Source organism: Delphinus delphis, chromosome X (assembly GCF_949987515.2).
Source record: "Delphinus delphis chromosome X, mDelDel1.2, whole genome shotgun sequence".
Lineage (NCBI taxonomy): Eukaryota > Metazoa > Chordata > Mammalia > Artiodactyla > Delphinidae > Delphinus > Delphinus delphis.
Genome location: NC_082704.1, coordinates 17,899,064 through 17,919,528, shown reverse-complemented (window position 1 = coordinate 17,919,528; position 20,465 = coordinate 17,899,064). Strand labels below are relative to the sequence as shown.

The following is a 20,465-nucleotide window of genomic DNA, read 5'->3' as shown; positions in this document are numbered from 1 at the left end:
AAGCAGGTCCTCAACAGACAATGAATCTGCCAGCACCTTGATCATGGACTTCCAGCCTCCAGAAAAATGAGGAATAAATTTCTATTGTTTATAAGCCACCCAATTCTGTTATAGCAGCCCAAACGGACTAAGTTTCAAAGTACAATTCAAGAAGTTCTAATGCTAAGAGGAAAAAAACCACTCATGATTGAGCCAAACAACTTCTGAGCCTGCCCACCTTTACGGTTATTAGGATTACAAAGGGACTCTTGCCACCCTTTAAAGTTCTAAAAATTAGTAAAGTATACACAGTGAGCTTTTAACTGCGCTGAAGCAAAAACCAGAAGATGGATTCAACAGATAAAGCTCTCAGTCTGTAGGCCAAGTAATCAGGCTTCCATGTAAGAAGTAAAGCAATGCTCCTAGTTGTATGACAAAATCTGCAGCTTTTTTTTTTTTTGCGGTACGCGGGCCTCTCACTGTTGTGGCCTCTCCCGTTGCGGACGCGCAGGCTCAGTGGCCATGGCTCATGGGCCCAGCCGCTCCGTGGCATGTGGGATCTTCCCGGACCGGGGCACGAACCCGTGTTCCCTGCATCGGCAGGCGGACTCTAAACCACTGCACCACCAGGGAAGCCCTAAAATCTACAGCTTTTATGCAAAGTTATTTATTAGAAAATAATTCCAGAGGCACTTTAACAGTACAAATTTTATTAAAAAAATAAGTAATAACATCAAAACTCTTCAGCAAATCTATATTCAATGTAACCAAAATAAACAAACACCAAATAAAAAAAAATATACATCTATATATATATGGGCAAGAAACAAGTGCAGTTTTTGGTCCCAATATTTTCTGGATATATTATCTTTATCCAAAGGAGTTACATTAATGGCTAAGAAGACATTATGTGTTAGATGTACAGAAAATGTAACTTTAAAATTTGTTTTAAGGTCTGTAGGAAGTGTTTTTTGCCAATTCTTTATGTCTTTGACCTCACAATCACTAAGATAATGTTAATGATAGTCCCAGGATAGACAGAGGATATAATAATGTCTAATGGTCTAAACAATTACCAAATTAAGAAGTCAATAGGTAGCTACATAAAATCTGTGGAGAATTGTAAGGATTTTTTGGGGAGTTATTAATGAAACAAAACAAACACAAAACAAGTTTTAAAGAAAAGAAATAAAAGAGGACATGACAAAACGGACATTAATAAATTTGGTGAAGACAACATAAAACCAAGATAACAAAATTAAATTAGACTTAAAAAAGTTGAATATTAGTATTGCTGAAAACTCCTAGGGTTTTTTAACACTGGATAAAACTTTAAATGACAGTAAAAATCACTAACTTTAGAAATTTGTTTTCCAAGAACATGGAAATAACCTTGGTTCCCTACATAACCAGTTTTTATATTCCTTGGACTGCATGCATGCTAGAGAAAGATTAAAGGGCAGCAGCCAAAATGATTAAACTTCAACTTGGATGTTGAAGCATTGATTTGATGGGCTTTTTTCTTGGTCAGAATCAACCCATAAGCTTAAGATCAAGAACCAAAGCCCCCAGGGGGAAGTTGTGCTCAATTTGGTGGGCCTTGAGGTCATCTCTGGCCACATTAGCATCAGTCTTATGGGAGGCCAGTCATGAAGGAAGGGACTCTCCCTAAGATCTGATTTCTTAAGGCCACAACCTAGAGGAGGTCTCACAGTCAAACAATTCACATTCCTTGGAAAGAGAGAACAGGCATCAGATGTGTCCATCGAAGGGGGACACTGACCAGGAGTACCCTGGACTTTTTTTGAAATTTCTGTGTTGCTTCTGCATCTGAAAAATACGAAAAATAGAACAATGACAGACAAGGAATGAGGAAAAAGACAGCTATCTGATCTAAAATTGTAAGACTTATAAGAAATTAACTAAGAAACCAGACAAAACAGACAAAAAAAGATGAACAGTCACATCTTTTGGAATGCAATATTCTGAAAGCAAGTATAGCAGAGAAGAACACAAATTATTTTAAGCAAAGCAAGAAAAGACCATAGCAACAAAAGTTATTTTTGAAGAGAGCCAACTGGAGAGAAAAACATATGTTAAGATATGTTAACCTGACACAAAGATAAGGTGGAATAAGACTCTAGTGCCATCTGAAAGCTGAAAAGAGCTGAATAATGAGAACTAGTGTCATGAACTTGGCTGTTTAACCGCCTTCGTATGAGAAAACACTTCAGAACTTTGAACTTAGGAAACTGCCTTTGTGTAAGAAAACACTTCAGAACTTTGAACTTAGGAAATTCCAACTTGTCTTGCACCAGGTTGCACGAGCTCCATAGAGCAGGAATCTATTTCAACAAGCGGCTTTAAAAACAAAAACAAAAACAAAATACTTTAATATTTTTCATTTCTATTAATGATACATTTAAAAAATGCAACAGTGCTAAAATCCATCAAAGAAAAATGCACTAAATGAATATTAAACTTACGCAGAAGTGGGTCCAGAAGCTGAGATACTCCCAGGAACTGAAATTAGAAGAGTTTTACATTTAAAATAGAATATATGAGGAATGAAAAGGGGAAAGGGAGGAAGGGATAAATTAGGAGTTTGGGATTAGCAGATACAAACTACTATATATAAAACAGATAAACAACAAGGTCCCACTGTATAGCACAGGGAACTATATTCAATATCTTGTAATAAACTATAGTGGAAAAGAATCTATGTATATAACTGAATCACTTTGCTGTACACCAGAGACTAACACAACACTGTAAATCAACTATACTTCAATAAAAAAAATTCTTAAAGAATATATGAGGAATGAAACTGTCATTTTAATATGTAAGAGCCGTATTGTGGCTGATCAAAAACACTGGAATAAGTATCAGAAATCCAAAGTAACACAATTATATACGTACCATTCTCTATTATAACTTGGCAAGTATGAGTTTTACGTTGACTTAAGTGTTTAGCCATAAGATCTAAACCAGAAGAATCAGTTAGGAAATCACATTTAAGGCACACCAGAGTAATGCCCCTATGAAAAAAAGAAGACAGAAAGAAAAGGTTTTTATCTTTTATGAAAATCCATATACAAGTTCAATCATTATTTTTCCATGTAATAACTTGACTTTTTATGTGTCATGATCACCATTTGCAAATTTTGTTATATAAACCCGATATATATGAAATGGTATAACCATGTCTCTAGAAAATGGCATAGCCATGTCTAAATTATGCTAGCATTTAGTGCTCTATAAGCTTGTTCCCTCTGATGCCGGTTTCCAAAAGATATGAGTGAAGAGAACTAAAGCCCAGTCATGACTCCACTAACTTATATAACTTGTGCAAGGTACAATCTTTCCATGCCTTTGCCCACCTGCAAAGCAAGGCTACAATATTCATCCATTCAATACACATTTTCTGAGAACCTTCGTTACATACTCTGTACTACTAGGTCTTATGGATACAAGAGTGAACAAAAAAGGATACACTCTGTGAAGTCTACAATCTAATGTCCTATTTAATTGATGATGAAGTCAGAAAAGAAAGGAGGCCTTAAAAATAAATCATGCAGGGAGTTTCAAGATGGCGGAAGAGTAAGAAGTGGAGATCACCTTCCTCCCCACAAATACATCAGAAATACATCTACATGTGGAACAACTCCTACAGAACACCTACTGAACGCTGGCAGAAGACCTCAGACCTCCCAAAAGGCAAAAAACTCCCCACGTACCTGGGTAGGGCAAAAGAAAAAAGAAAAAACAGGGACAAAAGAATAGGGACTGGACCTGCACCAGTGGGAGGGAGCTGTGAAGGAGGAAAGGTGTCCACACACTAGAACCCCCTTCGCGGGCGGAGACTGCGGGTGGCGGAGAGGGGAAGCTTCAGAGCCACGGAGGAGAGCGCAGCAACAGGGGTGCAGAGGGCAAAGCGGAGAGATTCCCGCACAGAGGATCGGTGCCGCACCAGCCCGAGAGGCTTGTCTGCTCACCCGCCGGGGCGGGCGGGGCTGGGAGCTGAGGCTCAGGCTTTGGTTGGAGCGCAGGAAGAGGACTGGGGTTGGCGGCGTGAACACAGCCTGAAGGGGGCTAGTGCACCACGGCTAGCTGGGAGGGAGTCCGGGAAAACGTCTGGATCTGTCTCTTTTTGAATTATGGTTTTCTCAGGGTATATGCCCAGTAGTGGGATTGCTGGATCGTATGTTAGTTCTATTTGTAGTTTTTTAAGGAGCCTTCATACTGTTCTCCATAGTGGCTGTATCAATTTACATTCCCACCAACAATTCAAGAGGGTTCCCTTTCAGAGCCCATATTCTTAAATGTGACATGACACCACCTCGCCACCTTAACCCAGGTTATCTTATTAAATCAGTGTTAACTACTGCAATAGTCTTAACCAGTCTATGTGCCTCATGTAGCTACAACTCACCTTGTATACCCCTCCAAATCGATCTTCTTTCAGTACCCTTGATTCTACACAAAACCGCAATGGCTTTCCCAACATCCTCAAATTAAAATTACGTCCAAATTCCCCAGCCTTTTTCAAGGATTCCACAATCTGCATCTCAGCGCAAAACCATTTCCCCAGACTCTGAACTTAATGCTATGTTATATGAACTTCATGCTCCATTCAAACTGTACTACTTGCCATTCATTGTGTATGTCTTCTGCTTTTTTCCTGTCTGCATTTTTATTCATGCTATTTCTTCCAACTAAAATGCCCCGTGCCTCTTCTTCTAAGTAGAAAACTTTCTTTCTTTTGAAATCAGTAACTCTCATTGCACTTATTACAAACCTCCTTGCATTAATTTCTGTAGTTATTTATGTTCACACCTTACTGTAAATGGTACATTCCTTGAAGGTTGGTACCAAGCCTTCTTCATCACTGTCATCTTTATAGGACTTGCTACACTGTGTTATACATAATAGATGTACAATAAACAGTTAAAGAATGAACACTGCATTTTAACAAAATATTAATTACAAAATTTATTTTGTAAAATTACAAGTATGAAACCTCCCATACACAGAAAATAACCAATTTTCTGTTTAAATTTGAGATCCACCCAAGGTAAGAAAAAAGCACCTCAGATCTTTAAAGTCATACAGTTAATTTAAGAATCAAGCACACAACTGTGTTTGACAATAGTGAGGTAAAAATCAAATTAAATTCTCATCTTTACAAATCCTTTTCATTACTATAAAAATTTTTAGTACAGGTTAATACCTAAATATAGTTTATTAGAATCTTCTAATGCCCTGAATTTAGTAATATTTTAAAAATAGCACTAATATATTTTAAAAATGGAATCAAACTTTCCTCTGCCTATGAGCTATTTGTCTATCGTCCACATACTCCACATATGTCACTTTCAATATTAATTTACTCAACAAATATTTATGGAATGCCTATCATGTGCCAGGCACTATTCAATGCCCAGCAAATGTCTGGCATAGCTCAGTATCTGAACTACACACATTCTAGTGAGAAGATATAGACAATAAACAAGAGGGTGAAATACACAATATACAATACATTGAACAGTAAAAAGCTGCCATGAAGTAAAAACAAAGCAAGAAAGGGAAGAGAGGGAGTGCTGGGGGTGGGGCCTGGGGAAAGGATGCTACTTTATTATTATTATTTTTTATTTTTACTTTATTTTTTGCAGTACACGAGCCTCTCACTGTTGTGGCCTCTCCCGTTGCGGAGCACAGGCTCCAGACACACAGGCTCAGTGGCCATGGCTCACAGGCCTAGCCGCTCTGCGGCATGGGGGATCCTCCCAGACTGGGGCACGAACCCGTGTCCCCTGCATCGGCAGGTGGACTCTCAACCACTGCGCCACCAGGGAAGGCCGGATGCTACTTTAAATGGGGCGGTCCAGGTAAGGCTCACTCATTGGAGGAGAGACCTAAAGGAGCTATCTAAAGGTAGCTACCATGGGAGCTAGCTACCCATACAGATATCTGGGGAAGAGGAAATGAGGCAAAAGGAATAATAAAATACAAAGGTCCTGAGACACAGCATTCCCTCTTCTACTTTTCCACTAACCCAAAGCATCAAAACAACTATTGGCTAAACTTAAGTCTATGTCTTAGCCTCTTGCTACAAAGATCTTGACACTGGTATTTCAAATAGCAATGAGAACACGAACAAAATAATTAAAGGAATATAGAGTGAAAAGGAATTAGAAGAATGTGAAAAAAATGGTTCTTAGTGGATTCTGAGCTAAGTGTGTGTGGTATAACCAAAATGAATTATCAATGCCTTTAGAAATGTTCACAATTCCTCTGAACAGTAAACAAGTTGTGTACTTTTATTTCAAAAATAAAAAAGCCCCAAGGATTATGAAGGCTATACACTGATCACAAACAAAGTAGTGTTAGTCACTTTACTAGGTATCTTAAAAGTCTTAAATTTTCAAATATTGCTGGAGAGCCTTATTTTTTTAATTTTATAATGCAAATTCATGAAAGTTTCACCTTAATGCCTGACATCACTGAAACAAGTTTAGCTAGAGAATACAGGCAATCCCCTCTTTGAGGTAAGGATATAAAGTACAGAACTCTATTATGTCTAGTAGCAATCACTTCATTTTCCAAACTAGGCACTCCAGCATCAGGTTAAAAAGCTACTATAATTTTTCAGTAGAGAGAATGAAAAAAGATCGAGTAGGGCTTCCCTGGTGGCGCAGTGGTTGAGAGTCCGCCTGCCGATGCAGGGGACACGGGTTCGTGCTCTGGTCCGGGAAGATCCCACAAGCTGCGGAGCGGCTGGGCCCATGAGCCATGGCCGCTGAGCCTGCGCATCCAGAGCCTGTGCTCCGCAACGGGAGAGGCCACAACAGTGAGAGGCCCGCGTACCGCAAAAAAAAAAAAAAAAAAAAAAAAGATCGAGTAGTTACCTGAGAGTTCCAGAATGCTTCTTAAAAAGATAAAACCGTTTAGTTGGCTGGTTGCTATGAGAGCTGGAGAGACAAAAGACAAATGAGATTTTATTATACAATAAGTCATTAATTTTATGATCACTTTTCAAGCCTATGCTTAGTTTTGAATAAAAGACCATGATTTAAATTATAAAACTCTATTAGCATCTCTGTTTAATTCAAGATTTTTATCTTACATTTCATTTTCCCTGTGTGTTTTCGAACAACATATTTCCCTGAGAATAATCTTAAATGATCATACCTCACCATTATAAAAAAAAAACCTTTAGAGTTAAAAATGCAAAGAGCATCAAGTTAAGTTTTTCAACTGTTAAGAGTTGAGAACAACTTAAAAGGTATTGGCTAATAATGTATTTTGCTATAATATAAATTGTTATGAATAATAATTATTACTTTCTAATCTTGATATACTTAGCCCAGGGGACCAATCTGAATGATCCTGGAAGTAAATGTTTCTTGGGCTAAATGACATTACTTACCATCAGTAAAATGAAACATTTAAAGAATCTTTTGCAATTACTAGGAGAGCTTTTAAAGAACGCGAATTAAAAACAGAGCTCATGAGTTAAAACAATACTTTCTCTCCGCACAGAACAGAAAACCACTAACCAAATTTTGCAGCCAATGCTAATAGCTTTTATACCCCCTTTTAAACTGATAAGGAAAGCTTTCCTGTATTAGAAAGTCAGGCAGAATTAGCTGGGATTAGTGTAGCACAGTATTACTCAAACTGTGGTCCATAGACCAGCAGCATCCGTATCACCTGGGAGCTTATTAGGAATACAAAGTCAGCTCCCACTCCAGACTTACTGAATTAATCTCTGGTGGTGGAGCCCAGAAATCATTTTCAACAAGTTTTTCAGATGATTCTTATGCAAGATAAAGTCTGAAAAGTACTAGCCCTAGCTTGCACTGACAGACCCAAACCAGACAACACATCAAGTCAATGGTTACCCTTAGACACACAGTAACTATCATCAGCATACCACGTATACATGGGAAAAGAATGGCTACCTATAATGCCAAGAAAAAATCCTCAGAATAGGTGCTATGGTGAATACAAAGAACTGCTCTCTCAAGTAGGTAAGACAGACACGTATTTAATATGCGGCAGAATAGCTGAGTAGTACAGAACTCAAAGAAACAACTGATTCCTACGAGTGGCTGTGGTGATCAGATACTTCACAGAAGGTAAAATGAAAGGGAAGGAGAAGGGCATTCCAAAGAATTAAGGAAAAGTCACTTTAGATATTGAATATGGGACAAACTATACATTGGGGAAGATTAATTAATCTGGGAGGCTTGACTTCTGTATGATTACAGAGTTGGTATGGGCTGAGAATAAAGATACTCAACCTCTGAGAAAAATGAAGCTTCTGTACATACAGAGCTTAGTCCTATGACAAAAGTCCACACGGGTCGGAGTGAGGGTATCCAATTAACGGAGAGGTACTTGAGGCAACCAGGGAAGCAAGGCACCAATGAAGTAGGGGAAACAGAAGAGAGAGCTTCAAGGCCCTTAGAAGAGTAAAAGTGGAAGATTTCAGTTCTGTATGAGGCTAACGATGAGTAAGCAATCAGTGTGTGTGATGACAATGCAGTGCAGGGTTGGGGCTAACTGGAAATTAGAAAAAGGCTATGAAGGAAGCCTGGACCCAATTGGGAATATTTTGGGATAGAATGGGGTTAGAGGTCCTACAGGACAGTTGAGGAGCCTATGGAAAATGGGAAAGGAGAGGACAGAATGATCCATGGGTTTAAGAAACACCAAAGATAACTTCCAATTTAATCTCTTGGAAATTAGGGGCAGAATTAAAGCCCCACTGGGGCAGCCATGTGTTAGGCACAGAATAAGAGACCAGCATTCTCCCCAGCAGTATACTGAGAGAAAGGTTGGCTGTGGTCTGGTTTGGAACAACTGAGGTATGGGTGCAGAACCACTGCAGTAGTTGTGAGGCAGAGTGGTAAATTACAGAAGATGGACTTTCAGGAAGCCATGATGAATGGTGGCAGATCAAGAGAACTCCATAGGCTTCAGAAACTTAAAGTCTATTATTTCCAGGTGATGCTCCACATTTATGGAAATAATGCGTGGAGACAGACTGAGCTTAAAGGGTATTGGGGTGATAAGAGTTTGGATCCTAGACAGACAAAAATGTTTGACTTATTTGTGTCCTGTATAAATGCCAGTGAGTTAAAGGTGAAAATATCTATCAAATAGTTAGAGATGAAGAGTTGGATCTCAGGAAAACTCAGCACTGAAATTGGAGGATTTACAGTTGAAAGGTAAAAGATAAAACTCTGAGAGTGGTTGAAGTACCAAGAAAAGAAACGTAAAGAGGCAAGAAGAGCTGAAGAAAGAAAAGGTAATGAAATAGAGGAGTAGCAAACAAGAAAAAAATGGTGGTAATAGTTTAAGAGAAGTTGAGAAGAGTTTCAAAAGTGAGTGATCAAAAGTATCAAATACTCTAAAGAAGTCATGGAGGAGTAAGAATGAAAAGCAGTGAGTACACTGAGTGATTAGGACATGACTGATAACCTTCAAAGGGGCAGCTTGAACTGATAGATGGGGGTGATACTCAAATTACAAAGGGTAAAGAAACGACAAACAAGATAGTAAAGAATACTCTTTACAAATGTTGACAGTAAAAGGAAGATAAGAAAATATGCAAAGTAAAGGCAAATCTCCCTCATCCTAAAAAAAAAGAATACCTGAAAATATTTGCAGGCAGAAGGAATGTGGTAGAGAGAAAAATGAAATGAAGGTGCATAAGATTATGGAGGAAATGGAGGAGATGAGGGGCAGGATTAACTTTGAAAAAGAGGACATATCTTTTTCTGAGATTAATGTTTGGATGAAGGAAAACAAAAACGAGGTAGAAAGAGGTTAACCTTGGGAAAAATGAAAAGGATGACCTCTGAGTAATTAGTAGGCAAGGTTAACAACTGAGAGACTAGAATAAAATCTTGAAGGTACTGAAAAGGATTTAAACATGTTGTAGACAAAAACAAAGAGGTATTTTTTAAAAGACAGGACCACATTAAAGTTAAAGATCAGGAATTCAGAGCTGACTGAATCAAGCACAGTTTGGTGGTCTAGAATTGAGCATAGAAAAAGATCAAAAAGGATAAGAGAGTCAAGGATAGCAAGGTTAAGCATGATTGAAGATGTAAAGGATTCTAGAACAAAAAACAAAGCAACATTCAAAACAGATGAACTTGAGGGTGAAGTTGACTATACAATTGGATTGGTGATGCTGGACTGGAAAGAGGGGTCAAGACTGAAAGTCCTGGGGTAATGAGATTTCAAAACGAATGAATATTGTATATGATGAGGTAAAATTGGATGGTGGTAAAGAAGGGGGTACAACACCTCAGAGGTGGATGTGAAGTGCTGGCATTAAAGAAGTCAAGGCAACATGATGACAGGCTGATCATCAAGGGGAAACAAAAAAACTGAGAGCTAAGTTCTGAAGGCATTAAAAAATGTGGGCAAATCCTTGAAAGTGGTAGTTAACTATGACCATAAAGTAACGTAGAGGTCTTGTTATGATTTGCAAGAGAACCACTTTTATTGGTTATACCTTATTTCTGACTGAAAATAAATGGAACTACCTCAATCTGAATAATCAACTTATTTATATCTGAATAATTTTTGTCTATTAAAAAAAATCTATCCCGAAGGCATAAAGTACCAATGAGGTTCAAATGAAAGTAATGAGGGCTCTGAAGTCTTTCTCTAGCAATAGAGTACATGGTAGGTGCTCAAATAATGTAAATAGAATTGATATATGAAAAGAAATTCCAACAGTAGCGTCATGACCGGAATATCCCTGTACTCTCTCATTTCACATTCATCAAATGAATGCAAAGATAGATAGCTTGAAAGACAAATGGACAGACAGACGGATGAGAGAGAGAGAGAGAGTGCGAGAGAGTGAGCATGTGAGCACCGATGATGTTCCTAGCGTCTTTGACAAAGCTGAAGTCTCTAAAAGTTGACTGCTTTGAAGTGGATAACACTCACGTGGTTCCATGTATTTATTTGATAAATATTTTGGAAAAATTTTAAATTTTATGGACCACTTTCTGAAAGACTTTGAAAAATAGTTTCCCTAACAAACCTATTCTAATTTCATTAGTCTAACTGTTCTTAAAATTTTTGTTCCACTAATTTCATGAGTTATTATGCTGGAAAACAGTATTGGGTAATATCCTAGAAGTTCCCTGTTGCTAGATCTTTTTAGATCCTTGATGTGACAAACTGGCTTTGTTTTCAAAAACCAAGTATCTAAATATTAAAAACGCATGAGAAATATTTTTAAAAAATAAAACAAACAAATAAAAAAAAAACCCCAAACCAAATATCTTGAATGGCAGTTTTGACTGGCAGTGTACATGTTTAACTCACCTCACCGTATGATTTATAAAGGCTTTGTTACAGTTTGTTTTGTATCTGCAAAAATTACAGTGGATATATATTGAAAAGTGGCTTGCAAAATCTTTTATTTTGGAACGACACTCAATGCACTTGTGAACTCCCCGAAGACACCTTATGGAGACAGGAAAAAATATATTGTAAAACAAAATAATATGGTAAAGCCTTATTAATGTTTTATTAATTGAAGCCAAGGTGTTTAAATTAAATCTTTAAATAGACTTATAATTTGAAAATCTGCTTGGAAACAACAAGCTAGAATAAGTAAAAAAGTCTAATACCAGTTAATGTTTCCTTGGAATAAAAAGGATCACGTTAACAATTCAACTATCACAAGATATAAGCATAAAATATAAGATTAGTGTAAAAGATGACAATTATACAATAAACTCAGTAATTCAAGTTCTGTTCAGCAGTTGTAGAAAGTACCTTTTTATTATCTTCTTGGCCTACATGCCAGATAAGTGATTATCATGTAAATGTGCATACCTAGTGATATGCTAAGCTATATTAAAATAACCTTTAATATTTAATATTAAATTAGGATTGTATATCAGGAATAAAAGATATTACCTTAAGTTCTTCAAAACTATGCCGATTTTATTCTTCTTGTTGCACTCTTTCTTTTGCTTGTGATAGGTTTTTGCTTTATATTCAAATACATCTCCACCTTGACTACTTGCAGTGGACGTAGTTGCATAAGACTTTCTTGTCTTATATTTACTTTCATAAGGTTTTGTAGGATCTTCAGCAGTTTCACTTGTAGACTTTGAAGGTGAGACCTGAAGAGAAGAAGTGCTTGGAGTATCCTTGGAAGATGTAGTTGATAGACTTGAACGAACAGGTCCAACTGAAGCTCGAATAGTAACCTATAAAAATGAAGGCAATATATATTTTTAGAAAATTAAGCATCACATTAATATTAAAAAGATCAAACATTATGCAGGCCATAATTGGTTTTTGACAAGGATGCCAAAACAATTCAGTGAGGGAAACAATAGTATTATCAACAAATGGTGCTGGGACAACTGGATATCTACATGCAAAAGAATGAATTTGGACCCCTACCTCACATTAAATACAAAAATTAACTCAAAATGTATCAAAGACCAGACTGTAAGAGCTCAAACTATAAAACTCTTAGAAGAAAACATAGGAGTAAATCTTCATGACCTTGGGTTAGGCAATGATTTCTTAAATATGATACTGAAAGCACAAGCAACCAAAGAATAGATAAATGGACTTGGTAAAAATTAAAACTTTTGTGCTTTGAAGGACACTATTAAGAAAGATAAAAGATAACCACAGAATGAGAGAAAATATTTGCAAATCATATCTCTAATAAGGGACTTGTATACAGAATATATAAAGAACTCTTACAACTCAATAAAAAGACAAATAACCCAATTAACAAATGGGCAAATGATCTGAATAGACATTTCTTCAAAGAAGATATACACATGAAATAAGCACATGAAAAGATGCTCAACATCATTAGTCATTAAGGAAATGTAAATCAAAACTCCAGTAATGTATCACCTCAGACCAACTAAATGACTATAATGAAAAAGACAGGTAGCAGCACGTGTTAACAGGATGTGGAGAAACTGCAGCCCTCATATATTGCTGGTGGGAATGTACAGTGGTGCAGTAGCTTTGGAAAACAGTTTGGCAGTTCTTCAAAATGTTAAACATAAGAGTTATTATATAATCCTAGGTGTTCCACTCCTAGCAATTCCACTCAAGAGAAATGTACACACAAAAACTTGTACATGGGCTTCCCTGGTGGTGCAGTGGTTAAGAATCTGCCTGCCAATGCAGGGGACATGGGTTCAAGCCCCGGTCCGGGAAGATCCCACATGGCACAGAGCAACTAAGCCCGTGCATCACAACTACTGAGCCTGCACTCTAGAGCCCGCGAGCCACAACTACTGAAGCCCGCATGCCTAGAGCCTGTGCTCCACAACAAGAGAAGCCACCGCAATGAGAAGCCCGCACACCGCAACGAAGAGTAGCACCCGTTCACCACAACTGAAAGCCCGCACACAGCAACAAATACCCAACAGAGCCAAAAATAAATAAATAAAAATAAATAAAAATTAAAAAAAAAAAACAAACTTGTACATGAATTTTCATGAGAGCATTATTCATTACAGCCAAAAAGTGGAAACAACCCAAATGCTCATCAACTTATGAGTGAATAAATAAAATATGGTACATCCATACAATGGAATAATATTCAGCCATAAAAAAGAATAAAGTACTGATACCCAAGTACTAATATAGCCTTAAAAAGGAACAAAGTACTGATACAAGCTACAATATGGATGAACCTCAGAAACATTATGCTAAGTGAAAGAAACCAGTCATAAAAGACCACATATTGTATGATTCCATTTGTATGAAACGTCCAGAAGAGGAAAACCCACAGGGATGGAAAACAGATTAAAGTTTGCCTGTTGCTGGTGGAGGGGAAATTGGGAGTGACTACTAATGGTTATGGGGTCTCTTTAGGGGGTGATAAAATGTTCTAAAATAGATTGTAGTGATGTTTTCACAACTCTGTGAATATGCTAAAAATGCTAAAAACCCCTGAATTGTATACTTTAAATGGGTGAATCGTATGGTATATGAATTACATGTCAATAAAGCTGTTACCAAAAAAAAAAATCACTGCAATACAAAAAGTTAAACATCAGGGTATAAACTACAATCAGGTAAGTCTCGCATTTATTCTAAATGGTCATACCAATTAAATGAAATTTACCCTCAGTATTTATTTACTGTTGTAATACTAGTTTTGTATTGATAGCATTTATATGTTAACACAGATAGTAATGGGTCAGAAGAGCACATTCCATGGCTATTTTATGCTCTGATATAACTAAATAGCTTTGGTAAATATAGAGGTCAAAATTTAAATCTCAAATCCTGAAATAACTCTTTGGTAACTATAAGACAGATCTCCAGAATCACTGTTAACACCTGAAACTTATATAATATTGTACATCAACTATACCTCAATTAAAAACAATAATGCACCCCCCCAAAAAAACCAGATCTCCAGTAAATGTGACCTCTCTCTGGGGGTTCTTTGGGCAAAGGTTACTGCGGAGGTTACATCAATTCATCATACAGCATGGAGAATTTAATAATATTCAGAATTTTCTTAGAGCGAACTAATATAAAATTTCTAATTTAATATTCAGAAAAAGAAATGTTTGATTATACCCATTGGTTGATAATGAAAAACAGTCACCTATATATTTGGTATCATACAAAAAGCACTGAACTAGGAGTCAAAAGACCTGAGGTTAAATTTCAGTACTACCTCTTCCTAGCCATGTGACCTTGAGTAAGTAACTTATCCTCTCTAAGCCTCATCTGTAATATGGGAATAATACCTGCCTTCTCTACCTCACTGGTTTGCTACAGGGATTAAATAACAGAATGTATGAAAAAGCACATGGAAAGCTTAATTCTGAAGTGCTAACAAGACATTTAGTCTCATTTATTAATAATATCATAATTATAGTATATAATTATTACCATTATTATTAATAAGGGAAGATACGAGAGAGGATTGCACTGCTTATGTTAGTATTCTGCGTGTCTTGTTCCAGCATGGAATGAATGGACTACAGGGAAGGATACTGGATAGCTTCTCTCCCTCTAGAGCTTCAGAGCATTGCTTTACATTATTTTAATGAACTCAAATAGCAGACATACTCACATCAAAGTTTAGTACTCAAATATAAGTACTAAATGTTTGGGAATTATTTCACTTTGGATTGTGCATCCCTCTACTGGAGCAAATAGTCAAAAGCTGACTTTACATAGAAGAAGTCAAAGAAAACAGATGTACATAAGGCAGAGGGAAAATGAAATTTGTCGTCAGATGTGTGTTTGCTCACTTAACAGTGCAATGCTAATTAAGAGAATTTGCTTCTCTAAGAGTTGACTCAGTAATGCCAACTTCAACAAACTACGGCATTCAAGGCATTATGACAGATGTTGGAGACACAAAGATAAACATGATTCCTCACCAGCTGAAGCAGACATGTACGCTGCCAACTGGAAAAGCTCAAAAACAGACTATAGAATATTTTTTTAAAGTATTTTTTAAAATTAATTAATTAATTAATTATTTTGCTGCGTTGGGTCTTTGCTGCTGTGCAGGCTTTCTCTAGTTGCGGCGAGCGGGGGCTACTCTTCGTTGCGGTGAGTGGGCTTCTCATTGCGGTGGCTTCTCTTGTTGTGGAGCACGGGCTCTTAGGTGTGTGGTCTTCAGTAATTGTGGCTCACGGGCTCTAGAGCGTGGGGTCAGTAGCTGTGGCGCATAGGCTTAGCTGCTCCGCGCATGTGGGATCTTCCCGGACCAGGGCTTGAACCCGTGTCCCCTGCATTGGCAGGCAGATTCTTAACCACTGTGTCACCAGGGAAGTCCCCAGACTATAGAATATTGGAACAACACAATAACTCAGTCTACAGTTAATATAGTTGCACTCACTGCAAAGGAATATGCTCCAATATAGCACATTTCAATCAACTCAAAAAACAATGGATAGGGCTTCTGCCTGCCAATGCAGGGGACACGGGTTCGAGCCCTGGTCTGGGAAGATCCCACATGCCGCGGAGCAACTGGGCCCGTGAGCCACAGCTACTGAGCCTGAGCGTCTGGAGCCTGTGCTCCGCAACAGGAGAGGCTCCGACAGTGAGAGGCCCGTGCACCGCGATGAAGAGTGGCCCCCCCAAAAAAAAAAGAGTGGCCCCTGCTCACTGCAACTAGAGAAAGCCCTCACACAGAAATGAAGACCCAACACAGCCAAATAAATAAATTAATTAATTAATTTAAAAAAAACAATGGATAAAAAATTTTCTTTCCAAGCATAAGAATGATAAAACCTAAAATTAAAATTTTAATGACAACCAGAAGTCAATTTTTAATATTATATTTAATAGATTAAAACAGGCAGGGGTTTATTTCTATTATCATACAATGTTAAAACACAACATATTTAAAACTCACTTTTGTACCAGGAGGCAATCCTTCTAGCTCTTTAGGCTTTATAAATGTCCGATGCTGGGTCCTGTGATCCAGTTTCTCTTTGTAGGTCAAAAATTGTAGTCTGCATTTTGTACAACGATGAACTCCTTTCTTCTGTTTACAATAAATATTAGAAATAATATTAGAAAATAATTTCTGCCACCACAAATCCCGAGGCCTGAAATTGCTCTTAATAGCTAAAGAATTTTAAAACCAGAATTTTACCACATCCTATCATAAATAATTCCAAAATATTTCATTTTTTACAAGTACTTCTTGCATTAGTATTTGAGTTTCAAAAGTATTTGTTATCATACAGGCAATCAATATGATAATTATATCAATTAGATTACAATGGGACAAGTCCTATACTATTTGTAGTGTGAGTTTACTTAATTATTAATTTGAAGTATAAACTATTCAAACATATGATATCATGAAAATGAGCTATATTATACTTTTATTCTTGGAAAGATCAAATAATTTTTGTTATTTCCATTTGTTTCACAAGTTGGTAACATATATTGAACTTTCTAAAACCAAACAAATTTAACCAGACACTCCCAAGAAAGTTATGTTATAGAAATGGTTGTATATGTCAGTGTTTGTCCAACAGAACTTTAAACAGTGATGATAATGTGCTATACTGCACTGTCTGATATGGTATCCACTGCCACATGTGGTTACTGAGTGCTTGAAATGTGGCAAGTGCAACAGAGAAATCGATTTTAAAATTTCATTTAATTTTAATTTTAAATTAATTTAAATTTGAATAGACGCATGTGGCTAGCGACTGATATTGGACGGCATGGTTACAGAAGCATAAATCAGAACAACTGATCTGAATTTACTATTTGAGAACCCCTTGACTATGTTCCTTCTGAAACCTGGTCATATTATTACTTTACCAATAGGAAACAGGACCGAAGAGAGATGTAAGGCACTTGGCTCATAGCTAGTTAGTGTTCTTTCTACTACATACTAGCAACTGCAGTTTTTTTGTATATGCTGTCATCAATTAAAATATGTATTGTACATTCATCGGTAAATTTGGAACAACGTACAAATATAAAAATGTTTTCTCTAAAGCTGTATCTCCACAGGTTCATCACTATTTGCATTTAAAACACAAATAAACATTTAGGAAAAATCAAATGAGGTAACATACATTAAAGTACCTAGCCATTACTGGTGCACAGCAGGCATTTGATAAATAAAAATTCCTTACAAAGTTCAAAGCAATAGGTAAATATAATGTACTTGTATTACTATTTTAGTTTCATCTTAAGAAGTATGGTTAATTGGATCATATCATAGGTACAGCCAACATAAACAGATTCACCTATATGTACTCAAGAGAGGGGAAAGAGGGGGGAAAAAAAACTCAGTCAAGAAGCTGATAGCAAGGTAACATGACAGAAAGTTCCCCAGATATAGGTCCCAGAAATCTTTTCTCTACCTGTACCTATATCTCATCCAGTTTCATGACTTTAAATAGTATTCATCCAACTGCCTACTCAACATCATTATTTGATATCTAACATGCACTTCAAATCAACATGGACAAAATTAAACTCTAGATTTTCCCCCATCCACCCTTAAAAAAAATCTGTTCCTTCCATAGTCTTCCCAATATCTCAATATATGGGAACATCATTCTTGCAGCTGCTCAGGATGAGGGAATTTGGTCACTCTTAACTCTTTCTCTCACACCCCACTGATAAAACCTTTCAGCTCTACCTTCAAAAGCATAATCTTTCCACTTGTCATCACCTCCGACCACTGCCACCAGATGAGTCCAAGTCACTCACCCGCACTCTCTCACAATAGCCTCCTACCTTCTTGTTTCCACTCTTTCCTCCCAACAGTCTATTCTCTCCATAGCAGCCAGAATAATCTCTCACATGCCTAAACACTCCAATGGCTTCCCATAACCCTCCAAAATCCTGACTCTGGCTTACAAGGCCATATACTATCTTCCCCGCATTCTGTTGCTACAACCTCATCTCCTACTACTCTTTCTCCCACTTGTTTACCATGCTCCAGCCACACTGGCCTCCTTGTTGCTTCTTGAACATCTAGATATATGCTCACCTCACTGCCTACTTACTGTTCCCTCTGCCTGGAACATTCACTCCCAGATAGCCACATGGCTTAATCCCTTATTTCCTCTGGAGAGACTTCTTTGACCACCCCCCACATAAAAAAACAGAAGCTACTCTTTCACCTCCTAAGCCCTGGCATTCCCTATCCTCATGTATTTCCTCCCTATGGTACTTATTACCAGCTGGCATACAGATACATTCAGACATAATACATATTCTCATTCTCTCTCCCACCTGCCACTATAATGCAAATTCCAGAGAGCACAAACTTTGTTTTGCTCACTTCTGTAAAACAGTCCCTGGTATATATTAAACAGTAAATAAGTATCTGTTTAATAACCAGTAAGGCAGGCAGCAAGAGACTGACAGAGAGTGCACATGAGAAGCAAGCACAATTAAACTAGTTCAAAATGTCTGCCATTCCATTCAATGAGCATTTGCCCAGAGCCCTGAGATGGGGACATTAACCTACTATTCCCTTAGATGGACTCAAGTCTTTCATATCTCTCTTATGCATGTATACCTGTGATGTGCTGAGAATAATACAGTACGTTTTTAAAATAACATGATGTTCAACCAAAAAAATGGTGACCTATTCCAAGGATAGAGACAAAAATTGTGTTGAACTTTTTGACAAGGATACTATATCTTTTGGGCGATTTGAAGGTTTTCAAGGCTAATTCTGACTCTCTGTAATATCTGCCTTTAGACCTAATGTCAGTGAAGAATGACTCTGAGGTAAAAGCTTGGGCCCTAGGTCAATTTTTGGCTCTGCCAACTATCAGCGAATGTGACACTCGGCAAGGTAACTTACTTTCTATAAAGCTTTGTTTCCTTATCTATGAAATGGAAATGATCGCATACCTGCTTTGTAGAGTGGTTGTAAGGATCAGACAAGATAATGCAAGTAAAAGCACTAGTGGCTGTCGTACAGCAAGTGATTAGTATATGTTAACTGCTTGTTATTACTATAAAGATCTAATGAGGCTATGTAACACATCTGAAATCCTTCATCCTTTCTTAAAAGTTGTACAAACTGTCCTGTTAGCTCTGAAATCACTCAATACATAATAATCTATTCTTTTAAGGAAAAGGTTACAACCAAAGTCTTTAAAAAGAATAAAATGAGCCACAGACTCAACAATTCTTATGGTCTAAAATTGCCCTAATATCATCTCAATTACAAGCTTATAATCTTGCTCAGCTATGGTTTTTGAGTCTTTTGTGAACAATTATATTCAAACTGAGAGTCTTCCTCTATTGATTGCTGACTGCCTACCTCTTAGGTACTCCAAACTTACAAAAAAACTGGGCACCCATGGTGTGTCAGTAGTCCCAAGACTACTCTCCGGTTTGATGATTCAATAGAAGGACTTATAGGGCTTAAAAGCTGTTATACTCACAGCTCTGATTTATTACAGTGACAGGATACAGAACAGGATTAATAAAGGAAAAAAGTGCATTGGGTGAAGTCTGGAGGATACTGGCACCAGTTTCCAAGTGCCCTCTCCCAGTGGAGTTGCACAGGACATGCTCATCAATCCCCCAGCAACTAACTGCAGCAACAGGTATGAAGTTTTTTGGTTTTGTTTTGTGTTGTTTTATTTGGTTTTCCAGGGAAGCTCTCTTTGAGTCTTAGAGCCCAGGTTTTTCATGGGGTTCAGTCACCAAACCTTCAGACTCCAGAAGAAAAGCAGGCATTCACCATAAACATATTTTTGCACAAGACCTAGAAAAGCTGGTACCACATGGCTCAAGGTTCCAGGCGTGTAAAACACTCATCAATTAATAACAAAGGCTCAGTTTCCAGAGTTAGCCAAGGGCTAGTTATGCAAGTAGACTCTTCTGAAAACGTGCATATTTGAGCAACTCAGACCTGCTGGGTTAACGCTTTCCTATATATGTGGCAAGTTAAGACATACAACTCACGGTATGAAGAGTGACTA

At 37.4% G+C, this 20,465-nt stretch overlaps 1 protein-coding gene across 2 annotated transcripts in view; it reads right to left on the bottom strand.

The window, feature by feature from the left end:
• Positions 1–1,989: 1,989 nt before the first annotated feature.
• Positions 1,990–20,465, bottom strand: part of ZNF280C (zinc finger protein 280C) — a 30,877-nt gene continuing 12,401 nt past the window's right edge. For both annotated transcript variants that reach the window (XM_060002623.2, XM_069540368.1), the window contains 7 exons: positions 16,397–16,528; positions 11,941–12,236; positions 11,341–11,481; positions 6,888–6,950; positions 2,899–3,017; positions 2,466–2,502; positions 1,990–2,340 (listed from right to left, as the gene is read on the bottom strand). In XM_060002623.2, coding sequence (XP_059858606.2) covers positions 2,325–2,340; positions 2,466–2,502; positions 2,899–3,017; positions 6,888–6,950; positions 11,341–11,481; positions 11,941–12,236; positions 16,397–16,528 — 804 coding nt within the window. In that variant the 3' untranslated portion in view covers positions 1,990–2,324. The remainder of the gene's footprint in view (positions 2,341–2,465; positions 2,503–2,898; positions 3,018–6,887; positions 6,951–11,340; positions 11,482–11,940; positions 12,237–16,396; positions 16,529–20,465) is intronic.